Below are 15,730 nucleotides of genomic sequence, written 5' to 3'. Positions count from 1 at the left end.
TAATATTACCATGTTTACCTAGGCAGGCATATGCAGAATATGTGCTAGAAAACTTATTAACATCTAAATGAGCGAACTACATCGTAGCCAGCCTATAAAATCGAGGATCCAATTCCCTTTCTAAAATATTTAAGATATGTTAAGTACCTACCATGAAAGTTTACACGGCATTAATACGTTTATGAGTATGACGTTTTCGAATAACTAGTTAGAAAACACCTAAATAAAAACTAGTAGATCGCGAAAATCGTTAAAAATGGTATTAAGTTCCATATTCGAACAAGAAAACAATCATTAGGTACCTATTTACATGATGATCGATCTGGAAAAGTACGTAGCTACCTACTCGCGTTTGTTAGTCGTATACCTCGAAATCAAAAAATCCTTGTAGCTTTTCACCTATTCGCGTTTCACCGTGATAGCGTATTTTGCTGTAGCGTGTAATATCGGTGGTATATTTTGTGACTGGCATATAATTTTAATAGATTTTTACAACAGTAGCAATAAAATAAAGCTACTAATATTTAGCTTTATTTTATGGCTAGTTTAGTTTTAATTTTAATACCTAATCAAATAAATTATTCTGATATAAATAAATAAAGCAAAACAGTAGCAAATTTTAATGTAGCATGTATTTTCAATAGCCTATTTAGTTAGCCGCATATATTTTCAATAGATGTTTACAACAGTAGCAAATTTTGATGTAGCATGTATTATCAATAACCTATTTAGTTAGCCGCAAAAAATTTTTTATTGCATTTTACCTGGGTCGCATATTGTTGTATTGTATTGTATTAATCGTAAAAAAAAATTGGCTATATCACTGGAATATAATAAAAATACGGTCGCTTATTGACCTCATTGTTACAGCCATACATTAACTAGGTTTGGAGAATTTGTTATTTAGGAAATTTACCTCCAAGGTTACATATATCACACAAAAAACACACAAATATCTATCGAGGTGAAAAGCGACTACAGTGAAGAAAGGCAGGGAAGTAAATATACTATGAATTTTATACACCATTGTAATTGGCGACCAGAAATCATACTACAAGAAAAAAAATCTGTTCAGAAATTATGAGATCGCGGCGAAACGCGAATAGGTGAAAAGCTACAAGGAATTTTTGATTTCGAGGTATACGACTAACAAACGCCTACTCGTACGTACATAAATCGATTCTGAATTTAAATCTAAAGATTGAGATAAAATATCAATCAATTGATCAATTTAATTTATTTCAGGGCAAAGGTAAGTTTGTTAGTAATTAATTACCTATACCTAACATATGGGTACTTCTAAGAGTAGATGCCATACTGTTATAAATAACATTTGAAACATTTTCAATTACGGTTTATTACCGTTAATAGTTGCTTTATTCCAGGAAATATTATATTTCCTCAATTTTATTACATGTGCATAAAACTGAAGTAGAAGCTTACAATACCTCACCCAGACGGAAGAACCTGCATAGTTTCACCCGAGTACAGGTTGTGCCTTTATTGCTCCACACCGCATTACATTTTTAACTACCTACAGTTCCGTCATCCCGCAGGTTCATTATGAGCTTTTGTTCTCTAACGGTATTTTGCACTTACAAACTGATCACTTGTTCACAGGTTCCTCTGATTATCCTTTGTGGCACTCCACAACGCCTGACCCTGTCATTGTCGCTATGCTTTCGTGTCTTGATTTGAAGTTTTGACGAATGACTTAAGACTCCTAAAATTTGCTAGGTGTTTGCTAGTTACCTTAGTAATTACGCGTTATTTTTTTAATCCCTTGTGCGTGTCGTATAAGCTCACTCCTGCGTCCATAGAATTCTGAGGATGTTTGCTCGTTTGCCACTTAGATTGATTGAAATTGCTTTATTTTAATCATCTGAAGAATATTGTGCTATAAGATTCGTTAAAATTCAATCATAATCTTTTCACCGATAATCGGTATTCCCGTTAATATCCAAATGCATTTGTAGGCAGTTAGACAGTACTGCCAGCCTATAGCTACTAATCTTTAAAATATCTAATGTATAAATCGGTCCATTTTGAATAATGGTGCTTAAAGCTTTGTTCTTACTATCAGTAATTTGATCGTGTTAAGGTGTGGAAGAGCTATTTGCACCTCACGTCTTTCAAAGCATGTAGAGTAGACCGGTACTGTACCTTATTTTATTGAGTTTGCTAGGTATACATTCACATTCACAAGCTTATAGTAAAATTACATGGTGTAGAAACATGGCCTTAATTTCGTTTCGTAATTAATTATAGTGTAAAAAAAAACGCAGCAACTGAAGTGAAACTTGGACTCCTATAACTCGATGGAGTACTTAACATCATCTACTTGATAATATCTCATGCGGTGGTGTTTTAGGCATTAAGTTATAATTTTTTCTTGGTTTGTGCGATAAAGTTCAAATAAATTAATGATGATGGTAGACCACGATTTACTTCCAATTCTTACTGTGTCAGAGCTTAGAAGTAAAAAGGGTCGCTTAGATCGACAAGGGCAACTATGGCCTTGAAGTCCATAACTACCATAAGTTATCAGATCAATTGGGTTAAAAACTGATACGCAAATACCGACTCCCAAGCACCGACTGATACGCAAATACCGACTCCCAAGCACCGACTGATACGCAAATTTGCGCATTTTTTAAACACAAACCCTGGCCATCTATCAATGTACTTAACAATTTCATAATGGTGCACTGTGTGGAGCTTTTAATTTTTGACCTTACTACGACATTAGACTGGAATAACACAGGGCGCTTGTTTCTCACAATTCGAAAGGTCCCATTCTACACTGCAACTATCGGTAGTACCGCAGACCTTGACTAGTAAGAGTAAGTTCACGACATTTCTGTTGAAGTCTTCAATTACAGTGATATTTACTAACGCAATGTTTATTTATTGAAAAGGTTGGTTACAATACAACGGTTGGTAAGGTTTACATCTTAACCCTTATCACAGAATAAGTATAGTATAATATAGTAATATCAATCTACTTATTACTACAATTGTTGGAAGCTAAAGCAAGTATTTATGTACTACCAAGGTTGCCGTTGCCATTGCAAGCCTCTTCAATCTTACATTTCGTAATTCTTTACGTGTGTTCTATGAACTTGAAACGTCGAAGCTGAACGGTCGAATTCAGGTGCGATAGCATCCCCAGGGATGAGTTAATAATATAGACAGTTGTATGCATACTAATCTAAGTTATTACCATGTATATTGATTATTTAATACGTGGTGCATATTTTTACATTATGTCTAGCAAAAACCTATTTTCACACTATTTGACAGATGTCAACTGTACAATAACTAATATGTCCTAAAGCGTCGTACCGTTGAGAGCCCGGGACCGCTTCCTCCCCAATCCTATTTCGTTACCTTCTTATCATTATTTTGATACGTCAACATTCATTCTTCAGTGCTAAGTCATCCACATTTCTATAGTTATGGTCCACAGTGCTGGCATTTGTGGAGGTCAAAATGACAGGTGAAAAATACAGCTGGAAAAATGCAATACAAAGAAGTGCCCATGCTGTCTTATTTATAGAAGGCAGTCAGGGTAATGGTTGATACAATCATGTTTACGAGCTGGCACTGTGGTCAGAATAGGAATGTACTTACACGATCTGTAACTGTAGTTAAAATAGTAATGTGGACGAATTAGGAAGATGACGATTTAGGAATTGGATGCTGAAGACATGACATTGTGGACGATTTAAAAAAGTAAAGAAATAGGATTGTGGACGAAGCGATCCCGAGCCGTGGTGAGTATGCAGTTTGCAAACTCTAGCATGGTAGAGTAACTAGTTCTTAGATTAATACTCGTACTTGGTACATGCTTGTACGAGTAAGTAGTAACTTATAAAAAGCTTATTTAATTACTTACTCTTCAAAATACGAAATAACAATAAATACAATGTGGATGTGATATTTATTGATGTTAAACGGTAAAGAGCGCAACGGTGAAAAAAGAAACAGACAGTTTTTATTTTTGTCTCGTCTTTGGCATTACTAATGATTCCCATTCACCTCGCCAATCGGTTCTCATGCTCAATTAGTTATAAACGGTACGACGGTTTTGTTCTATCGTTACAGTTGCTGTACTGTCGATTGCACAAGTGACGATGTGATGACATATAGGCGTACACTACTTATAACAGGCGAAGTCAGATTTATTAGAACGAATAATGTGCTCTTAAATATCTGAACGCGGAATGTTAAAAGAAACGCGAAAAATTTATGGAAACACTCGCAGCATCAACTCCTTATTGATCCAAATCCAAAAAGTTTTCCATACTGTTGCTTGCGTCAAAAAACAATTTAATGTAGGTAGGTACCTACAATGGCGATTACACAAACATGTATTTGTGTATTCGCCAATTTCATTATTACAATACTAGCGATATGAAAAATATGTTTCTGAATTCTCTCTCTCTATCTCTCTCTGAATTTCCCAGAAATCAAAATTTTTTTTTTTACAATACTTCGGTGGCAAACATACCGACCCTAACATTCCGCACCCTCGTTACCCTCAAAATCTCCCAACATCTTATTCTTATTTGCCCTTTTTCTTCTTTCTTTTTTTAATTTTTTTTCTTATTTTTTTTTCGACTTATTTTCCTTTGGTCGCATTTTTATAGCAAATTGCATTGTAGATGTCATTTGGTTCCTCACTGCTCATCCGTTCCGGTGGTAACAAAACTGCTCATCAAGACGTCAAGTGATATAGCACTTAACTGTACGAACAATAACCCAGAGGTCGGTCCCACAAAAACGCCGGTATTGTTCGAAACGGACTCGTGGGTGCGCTGTGACATGATGGAGATTAATATTCCACCTTGCGATCGTAGCTTTCACTCACAGATCACCTCAATTACAAGATGGAGCATATAACGCAACTCGCCACACAGGCGCTGCCGATCCCATGCCCGCAGTGTTGCCAGACGTACGATAATTATCGTACATGTACGATAATTTGCGTGTCCTGTACTGTCTGTATGGTGATACGCAAAAGTACGACAATTTGAGCCCTTGGTCGTGCCATCTGAAAAGTCTAGTATTTGAAGAAAAATATAAGTAACACTTTCCCTCAGAAATTAGCACCTTTTGGGTTGTTCGGTTCCTTGGTGTAAGTCAATAATGTCGAAATTTCCTGTAACCCGTTTAGATCTATCACAAAAATACACAAAAATAAAACTGTTTTTTGCGCACTTTATCATGTTTTCTGTGATTACAAATTGAATATTAAGCTTGTTTTGCAAGAAATTTTTGAGGTAATGCCTTTTTGATAGGCGTACGATATTGTTTTCATCGTTACGATAATTTTGACACTCAAATACGACAATTCTCTTCCGCTCACCTGGCAACACTGTATGCCCGCCCCGCGCCGCGACAGCTTAATTCAGTTGTGCCGTCGGAAATTTACCAAAATTGTAAAATTATCTCATGGAAAAATTTGTAATCGAAATTGTACATTTCTAAAATGTAAGTTTTCTTTGTTTCCTGTGAAATTTTCTGAAAATTCCGAGGATTAATTCAACTTTTTGGAAACATTCCGCAACGTACACATCTGTGGTTGCGACCAATAATAATATTACGCCCTTTTCGGTTTTTTTTAAATACTAGTTCTAACCCCTGGTGCGTCTTTGTCCACGTTTACGGTCTGTATATACAGGGCTATAACCGCGAAAATCGAAGTTCGTCAATTGTGGGCATTTTTCTCTGTCACTCTAATTACGTCTTAGTGAGAGTAAAAGAGAAAGATCCCGCAATTTGCGAATTTCGGTTTTCGCGGTAGGCCACCTGAACCGTGACTATGTTATACTTAAAAATTAAGTAAATAGGGACGTTGCATTTTACAAATACAATTGCACCTCAGTAATAATATGTGTGGTGACATCGTGCTCTTTATAAACGATTCATAATGCGGTGATTTAGATTTATATTTATTTATTTTCATAATGATAAATTGCAGTATAAATTATTCTTATGTAAATATTATGATCATCAATGATTTGGTATGCGAACATATAATTATAAAATGTCAGTTAATAATCATAATAAAAAAACAAAATAAATTCAAAATTACCTAAAATAAGAAACAAATGAAAAAAAGAAAACTAAAAAATAATGGAATACATCTGTCTCCGTTTGATCGGTGCTTTCACTGTAAGTGTACTTACTTACAATTGAACTCGGAAAACTTCATCATGCACCGCACTATTTTTTTTTCATGTCAGATAATGTTACCTAATCATCATTTATTTCTCTGAATTATCTTGGCGAAAATAATTCTGGCATCACTAGGTAATTGACAAACAATTACTTACATATTTATAACATACTAACATGCTGGGTCCTCGTGTACATTTAAGCAAACAATACTTATTTAATGCAGTTTATTTAAATTTTAGTTCACCATACAATTATCTGCTAATTCAATCAATGATTCATTTTAGTTCTTTAAGACTGCACACGGTTTATAATTTTTATAAGCATTACGATACTATGATAGTCTACAACAATCTCACAAAGTCTAATTGTTGGCTTTTCATCTCCAGTTACTTAACCCGTCGCCTTTCTAAAGTATCCGTAGGTACAAAATTTTTCTTCATTTGAATAACGTAAAAAACTAAAAACACAATTGTGATAATAACCAATTCATGTTTATCACACAACAATGCCGAAACGGAATAATTACTACCATTTTAATTTAGTCCGTAAACAAACAACTACACATCAACCTCGCTCGCCAGTCCGCCACGGCACGGTGCCGTAATAATTTTAAGCAACCGTTTCACATACGCACAATACTTTACGTAATCCCTAATTAATGTAGCTTCTGGATTATGTAGCATGGGGAGTAATTAATTATCTCTTTCTCAGTTTAATTTGACCGTATTGCAACTACTTTGGTAACTATGTAAAAAGTTTGCGATATCGCAATTTCATTACGTGCTATTAAAATTATCGTTTAACGAGAGTGTTCGAAAGTGATTGCTCAGTAGTGGCATTAGTAATTTAAAATATCATTTACCAATATTTAACGTGGAAAGCAATTTTCTCGCAATTTTTATTTACTTACCTACTAGGCGCTAATAACTTACTGTTAATGTTAATGTGTACTGACTGTAATGCACCCGGTTTTGCTCGTAAAATATAAATGTATAAAAGGTATAATATGCAAGTTTGTTTTATAGAGATATAACATGCCTGTATGTATTAAGCTGAGCCTAATTAGCTTTTAAGAAGAAGAATTGTTATGTACCCTAACTATTCCGCAAGTCACGACCTAAGTAAATATGCAATATGACTGTCATGTTAACAATCTTGTGAGAAAGGAGTGCAAATATTCTTGAATCAACGCACTTAAGTGTATCGATTCATCAATATTCGCAAAAAGGAAGAACAAAATACCTTGAATTTTGTTTGATGACATTGACTTATGCAATGCGAATGTTCAGGCATCCATTTTGTAAACACTTTTTACAAGTTTGGTCATTTCATGAAAGCGAATCGCCGTTCAATGCTGTGCTCCATTGTTTGGTATGGACCATGTGACCCTGCGGCTGAGGAGATTAATGAAGATTAATCAAGATTAACGACGCCGGATGCTGGTCGACGACTAGAATTATGACGGTTGCTCTCAGAGACTATTATTATCCACTTGGGTATATAACTGAATCAAGTAACAATTTTGAAAACAATGGCAAAATATTATGGAATTTGCTTTCCATTTTATATACAAGATGGAGTACGCAAATGGGATCTCTCTCACATGGAAAGTTTATCCCTTGCAACAATAGGATATTAATCATAAAAATCAATGACGACGAAATGCAGTCATCCCACGTACCATATCGTACTGCGCGTCAGTATCGTCGTCATAGAAGATGTCTGTACAGTCGTCCATCCTGCGGCTTGACTTCAATGCTCAGCCAGGCGCCGCGGCCCCTCACCAGCCCGCCGGGCCACCTGCATCCGAGCAGTCCAAGCACACTGATACCACCAGCACAACCACAATACGCGATAACAACGAATTCGCAAAATTCGGAAGAATCCGATGAGTCACGCGATCAGACTGTCGAGATGTAACACTCAGACCCCGCGGCGGTAGCGTGTGGGTGTCCTTAACGAAACGCGACGAGCCGCGTAGTCAGATTGAATGGCTTAGACTTTGATAATGAATTTTTTGTCGATCGCGGATGAGTGCACCCAGGTTTTCCAGACGGTGTTTTTGTGATGTACTGCGTAGAATGCCGAGGCCGGGGGCGCGCGCACCACAGGGGTGCATTGATCGCACTTCTACTGCGCATGTGCCCGTGAATTTCTCGGCGGTTTTGACATTTGCTACGCCGACGCAATCAAACCTTTTATTTGGTTTATTAGTATAGCACCGGCGCTGCTGTGTAGGTGATTGTTTGCATTACAATTCTTTATTTGAAAGTAATCATTCTTGTTTGCTACAACAATGCGTCGCCTCGAAAACAAGTTGTTTCTATTACCTTCGCATTTGTAACCGCGTTATACAATTTTTATCTTGAAGAGAATTCTATTATATTCCATGTCTCACGCTCTTTCAGTTTAATAGTATAATGCCTTTGTGTAGGTACTCCTTATGCATCTGATAACGTTTTTATAAATAAATTAATCATTAAGATCTGTTGGGGGTATATAAAAAGTATGTGAATGCTGTTGCGCCCTGTATGAGAAGTTTCTCTGTCCATGAATAGAACCTTGTTTAACTGGGTTCACTTTTATTTTCAAGCCAGCTTATAATCTGTTGGCAGCGTGAGGAACTTGGTCATTAAGGATAATTTTACTAGTAAGTACATACTTATTAAAATAAGTATATACTTACAGGATCCAATATTATGCTCTATAGTGGAAATGAAATATCAATAAGCTGCCAGTAAAGTTGTGCGTGATCGCAATATATAATAACATTAATAGCTAATATCCTGTTCAAGCTCACCTCACAAGCTCCGGTTCAAATAAATTTAATCATTAGCCAGCCTTAGAGGCGTTTTACGTTATAGTCATACTGTCGGAAATCGGATTGAGCGCCGAGACCCCAACACCCCACATCCGATGATATTTACCTTTCGGCCCACATCTTAGTATTGCCGATGACATTCATCGGATATACATCGGCATATTGAAGCACAAACGAGCTTAAGAAGAGAACGAGTATCGAGGGGGACAGTGGATTCTGTCAGATGGTGGTGGCACAATCAAATAGATCTAAAGTCGATCGGTCGGTCGATCCAAAGCTACCCCACATGGAATTTGCAATGAAAACGTGTGATGATGTCAACATTAATGTAATATATCTATGAAAATATGGCGTTCATAATGAGTGATTAATGATGACACTCCCTCACTTCGTTCTATTCAAGTCATTGCAAAGGTAGCGTAGACGGATTATAACATCCGAGAGCTGACGAGACATTGTCATGGTCACTAATATTCATCATATCGTCGGATAATGTAAAATTTGTTGCATTTTATTGCACTTGCTGTCTGATCTCTGATTTAATCCTTTTCCAGGCATAGTACCACGACCTTTTCCGACCATATACTTTCAATAGAATTTCAACCTCAGCGTTCCAATTTAAGGTTCAAATTAAATTGGACTTACACAAAATGTGACTCATCAAAATGGCCTGGAAAAGGGTTAAGTCTCCGACATATCGGTGACAGTATCAGGTGACTTGATAGAGCTTTTATCGATTAAGTAATATCCTTCGCCGTCATATTTCTTAATCTCACCGTTCTACATTCTGTATTTACAAACGTTAAACACCCACTTTCAGACAAGTTGTCAAAACGTTACACGACAGGTGCAAAGTTGAACGTTGAACTATGTCAAGGCACTCGGGACTCGGGCGTTCACTTGGCTAGGCAGGTTGTTTCCCGCTTTAACCTCTTAATCTCGGCGGGTACGTTATAGTACTTTATGTGACTGCTACATAATAAAAGGCATTAAAATACACGAGTGTGGGTTTAAGAAACGAACGAAGTGAGTTTCTTAAGAGGATCACACGAGTGTTTTAATGCCTAATTATGTACAGTTACGTACACTATTTTATCTACACACATATTATAAACTTTCTATGATATATTTACTAACCCAAATTACAGCCAACCTTGGGGCATCTCTTGGCGAAACTCGCGGATATGTGATGGCGTCACCGAAATATTTTTATCGCTCATTTTACACGAAACTTGCTATAGTTACTTTAAAAACAACAAAAGATATTAATTTTATACTTTAAACTAATTAAAAGATAAACTACGTCAAATGACGGTAAATGAAAACTTTTTCACGCATGTCACGCATTCGTAGTTTTTAGGGTTCCGTAGCCAAATAGCAAAAAACGGAACCCTTATAGATTCGTCATGTCCGTCTGTCTGTCCGATTCTGTCACAGCCACTTTTTTCCGAAACTATAAGAGCTGTACTGTTCAAACTTGGTAAGTAGATGTAGTCTATGAACCGCATTAGGATGTTTACACAAAAATAGAAAAAAAACAATAAATTTTGGGGGTTCCCCATACTTAGAACTGAAACTCAAAAAATCTTTTTTCATCAAACCCATACGTGTGGGGTATCTATGGATAGGTCTTCAAAAATGATATTGAGGTTTCTAATATCATTTTTTTCTAAAATGAATAGTTTGCGCGAGAGACACTTCCAAAGTGGTAAAATGTGTGTCCCCCCCCCCGTAACTTCTAAAATAACAGAATGAAAAATCTAAAAAAAATATATGATATACATTGCCATGTAAACTTCCACCGAAAATTGGTTTGAACGAGATCTAGTAAGTAGTTTTTTTTTAATACGTCATGAAATTAAAAAAAAAAATTTTTTTTCATCATACCCATACGTGTGGGGTATCTATGGATAGGTCTTCAAAAATGATATTAATGTTTCTAATATCATTTTTTTCGAAACTGAATAGTTTGCGCGAGAGAACCTTCCAAAGTGAAAAAAAGTGTGTCCCCCCCCCTGTAACTTCTAAAATAACAGAATGAAAAATCTAAAAAAAATATATGATATACATTGCCATGTAAACTTCCACCGAAAATTGGTTTGAACGAGATCTAGTAAGTAGTTTTTTTTTAATACGTCATGAAATTAAAAAAAAAATTTTTTTTTCATCATACCCATACGTGTGGGGTATCTATGGATAGGTCTTCAAAAATGATATTAATGTTTCTAATATCATTTTTTTCTAAACTGAATAGTTTGCGCGAGAGAACCTTCCAAAGTGAAAAAAAGTGTGTCCCCCCCCCCTGTAACTTCTAAAATAACAGAATGAAAAATCTAAAAAAAATATATGATATACATTACCATGCAAACTTCCACCGAAAATTGTTTTGAACGAGATCTAGTGAGTAGTTTTTTTTTTAATACGTCATAAAATTTTAAAAAAATTTTTTTCATCAAACATATACGTGTAAGGTATCTATGGATAGGTCTTTAAAAATGATAGTTAGGTTCCTAATATCATTTTTTTCTAAACTGAATAGTTTGCGCGAGAGACACTTCCAAAGTGGTAAAATGTGTGTCCAAAGTGGTAAAATGTTGAACAAGATCTAGTAAGAAGATTTTTTTTTAATACGTCTTAAATTGTACGGAACCCTTCATGCGCGAGTCCGACTCGCACTTGGCCGCTTTTTTTTAAATTCAGACACAAACTAGAGTCGGGGGCCTATTTCCGTATTATTCGATACAAACTAACATGCAAGATATGTCAAAATTGTATGCAATTGACATTTCATTTCGAACAAAAAGGCGTCTCGACTGATATTAAAATAGAGGTCAAATCGACTTGTTTTTTTTTTCAGAGATGTTCCAAATTTGAAGTCATAACTAAATCGATTTTGATGTAGTTATGAAGCAATTACAACATCATCACAGATAAGAAATTTGTTGTAACAAAACAGTCTATCGTAATGTTGGCTATTATTTACGGATTTTGAAGGCATCATAGAGGGTTTATGATATGTGTGTAGATATATTATTATATTATAGTAAAACAGGCAGGATTGATCCTGATACCTTATACCCAAGGATGGATTTAAGGAGTGAAGCCACCAAGATTAATTTATGTAATTTTTTATGGGGTCAACTTTATCTTGATATCTATGACATTTAAGCTGCTATGCGAAGTTTGGTTTTGTTTTCGTATAAATCGGGACGTGGGATTCATTTATGGTATCATATTGACAAGATTCTGCTGCAAAAACATATACTTAGTTAAACAATATTTAAAAAAAATCTAATTCCTCTTCAACCTTAAACTGCTGATCCAATTTGGTTTAAATTTGGTACTTATAGGGATAGTTTTGAGTCTCAGGAAAGAAGATATGATAGTTTTTATTAAGGGTGTGAAAAAGGGAGGTGGGTGGGAAGTTTGTATGGGGCATCAATAACATTTTTTTTATATTTAAAATACTTACTTATACCATACGTACTTATACCATAATTGGTCTACAGGACATATGTACGGTGCTATTTTAGTGTGCTCATATCAATGAAATATTTCAAACATAAGCAATTTTTTTTTATATTGATCCCATTTGCCCTGTGTTCCGATACGCCTCGGTCTACCCGAATGACATTACGGCCCAACGGAAGTTTTATTTTTTCCCAAGTTCATTGACTTTGCCATTGCATTGATAACAGGTTAGGGTGGGAAAACCGCGTTTCCTGCTCTTGTGCAGTGTGTGAGAACTTACATGATTATAAACACTTGTGCAAGAAGTGATTTAAACTAATTGACGCGCAGGATATGAGAGCGATGAGACTGGTGAGATGATATTGACCAACATGCTAGAGGTGATATTATTGCAATGTGAGTGAACTAATACTGAAGGAACGCAGGAAAATAAATGAAGCTTAAAAAAACATGTACAAAAGCATTTACGGTTAAATTCAGAAAATGTGAATGATTGATGAATACTAAATTACTTCGAGAACAATATGAGACTAAAAATTAGGGAAGACCACTTCCATTGCTATTTTTTGTTAAGCAACCAAGATGTAGCGAAACGTGTATTTTATACCTATCTTCTAAAATACCTAGCACAGTGAGGTATCTGACAAAAACTCAAAATTACGCGTCTCATTTCGTTCACGCTCGTAGGTCGTAGCACGATCTTTAGATTATTGATACGTTGCCAAATAAGTTTTTTGTTACGTATTTAGGCACCCTCTAGCACCCATTTTGTTCTATCTATCTACTCTATGACCTTTTGAAGGTATTTTTTTATATGTACTAGGTACAAATCATGTATTAGAAAATGTAAAAACGTAGACGTTTGGTTCAATCTTTCAAGTTCTAAATAAAACCATTGACTTAATCTTTTGAATGCTTTGTAGCTTTAAAAGTTAGGTTAGGTTAGGTTCTTTTAGCTTTATCTGTCAATTACACTTATGTATTTGTAAGAAAGGGATAAAACAAAAAAATACTAATCGAGGATTGTAAAGCTTTATGAATTAGGGTGGTTATTTTTCCATGCTTGTATTAAACAAAGAGAAATAACAAATAATGACACACCGGACTCGTAGGTTTGCGAAAGATGAAGTTGCATCAGTGCAATGACATGCAGCCGGTTGCGAGTCTAATCGCTGCAATTTCCGACCGGCACATTGTCCGCAAACAATACCTACTAGGAGGCCAGTTATGTTTGAGCAATTTAACGAGTTTTTTAAATTGTTTTGACACGACATTGAGTGTTATTTCATCAGGCATCTCACGCGCACCAATAAGTTCAAGCAAGAAAGAGCGACATGCCATATGAGAGCACTCCTGATCGCACTTCCTGAGGACCAATCATGTTAGCGGATCATGCTGATTAGTACAGCAGGACACGCTGACTCAAGGTTAATCAAAATCAGATACAAATGGTTAAAGCAGAATCAGCCCCTAGGTACTTTTGTATAAAGACAACCTGAATCTCCCCAACCGTGTAATAGACGAGTGCTAAATCAACACACATCCATAAAAAGCCTATAATTTGAAGTTATCTATTGTTAACAGCATTTCAAGTGTTTACGTAGATTAAACAAAACTAGACTTAAATATTAGCGGGACAAGTGTCTTTTACATAAATATAACACGCTCATGTAATAAAAGTTGCGATTACCGAACAGTAAGGGTTTTTGTTATGAAATTAGTTCAACACTACAGGCCGTAAACGCATTCAAAACCAAACTCATCTTCAAATGCAACATTAACACAATATCATTAGCATGATAGTTGTTTTTTTATAAGAACAGTTTCATTTGATTATAAAAAACACATTAGCTGGATTTTACAATTTACTTTGACAGGTATTCTTAATATACTACACACCTTAAAGTTTGCTATCAAAACGATTTTTTATTTCTAATTGCATCATTACCTACTTACCAAATAATATCATTAACATCTAAAATTGAGATGGGATGAAATAGTAAAGAAGATACTCGTAATGTTCATGTCGTGATAATGAAAAGCTCATGCACAGCATTTGCACACTAATAGGGGGTCACACTTAAGGTCCGAATGAAGAGAGCCGGAGAAAGATAATTGGAAATGGTGCTCTTCCCCATTCCATATGATGCACATATGATGGTTTGATGAAAGAGAGAAACAAGTTGGATGGTACTTACCTATGGAAACTATATACAGTCAGAAGGATAATCATAAGAAAAAAATCCTTGTAGCTTCGATTCGAAATCTTGGAAAAACGGTTGATTCCGGTGCCGATGCGTTGCGTCATTTTAGCAACAAAAAAAATAGCAAACTACTTCCCGCTCTACAAATTTACTATTTTTAAGGTTCATCATTGGTAATGTAATTTTGACAGTTGCTTTCCCCGTTGACAACAGCAACAGCCTGTCTGTCAAACACAAGTGTCTGTGTTTATCCTACCCGGGGTATTAGAGTAGTTGTTGGCAGCCGCAGATGGCGGTCATTCCCCCGCTTCCTGCTCGACCGCATTCCTGGCCTACGTGCGTACAAAACTCCCGAGGGATTCCAATGCCATCATGCTGCATTGTGCTGTTACTTAACTCCTGATTTAATTACGCGCCCCTATTCACAGATTATTTAATACATAAAATATGTTCTTGTCTAATCAGACCATTTTTTGAGGTTCTCCCGTTTGTACGAAAATTATGTGTTAGTTAAAAAATCAGTAACGATTTTTAATTTTTCTAGTAGGAATACAACAGACGTAGAAAGGGCTATTACCAAGGAAAGCAATACGGCTTGCGGCTTGTCCAAAGTACCTGCTGACAATTTTTCTTCGAGCCCATCATGCATGCAGAAGTGCTGTAGGAGAGGAAAAGATGATTTGGACGGTTTATAAAAGTTCATTTTTTCAACAAATGAAGTCTCATGCAATGTTATTATAAGATCAAAATAAACTAGATTAAACATTACTATAATAGTTCCCATTACTAAGTCGTTTGATCTACATGTGTAAAATTTATTAGAATAAACAAAATATTCTGTAGAACTAGACGAACTCCACTGCATCGGAGCTAGTAATGTTGATATTGTGGAAAGAAGTCTTGCTGAATGAACATATCATTACCGAGAAATTGTAGGTGCCTTTCGCAAAAGAATTCGACTATAACAGATATTATATGTATATGTATATATGTATATGTATATATAATAGGACATTATTACACAAATTGACTAAGTCCCACAGTAAGC

The 15,730-nt window shown here is 35.7% G+C and overlaps 1 protein-coding gene across 9 annotated transcripts in view; it reads right to left on the bottom strand.

The window, feature by feature from the left end:
• The window catches only part of LOC133520552 (uncharacterized), a 139,983-nt gene that overhangs the window by 102,760 nt on the left and 21,493 nt on the right, over positions 1-15,730 (bottom strand). Inside the window, exon 1 of one of the 9 annotated variants that reach the window (XM_061855043.1) lies at positions 7,868-8,523. The exons of the other annotated variants lie outside the window; for them this stretch is intronic. Coding sequence (XP_061711027.1) covers positions 7,868-7,924 — 57 coding nt within the window. The 5' untranslated portion in view covers positions 7,925-8,523. Of the gene's footprint in view, positions 1-7,867; positions 8,524-15,730 lie in introns of those variants that run through there. 9 annotated transcript variants of the gene reach the window in all.

The sequence above is a fragment of the Cydia pomonella genome, chromosome 8 (genome assembly GCF_033807575.1).
Source record: "Cydia pomonella isolate Wapato2018A chromosome 8, ilCydPomo1, whole genome shotgun sequence".
NCBI classification, from domain to species: domain Eukaryota; kingdom Metazoa; phylum Arthropoda; class Insecta; order Lepidoptera; family Tortricidae; genus Cydia; species Cydia pomonella.
Note: the sequence above shows the minus strand (reverse complement) of the source record. Positions and strands in the feature narration are given on the sequence as shown.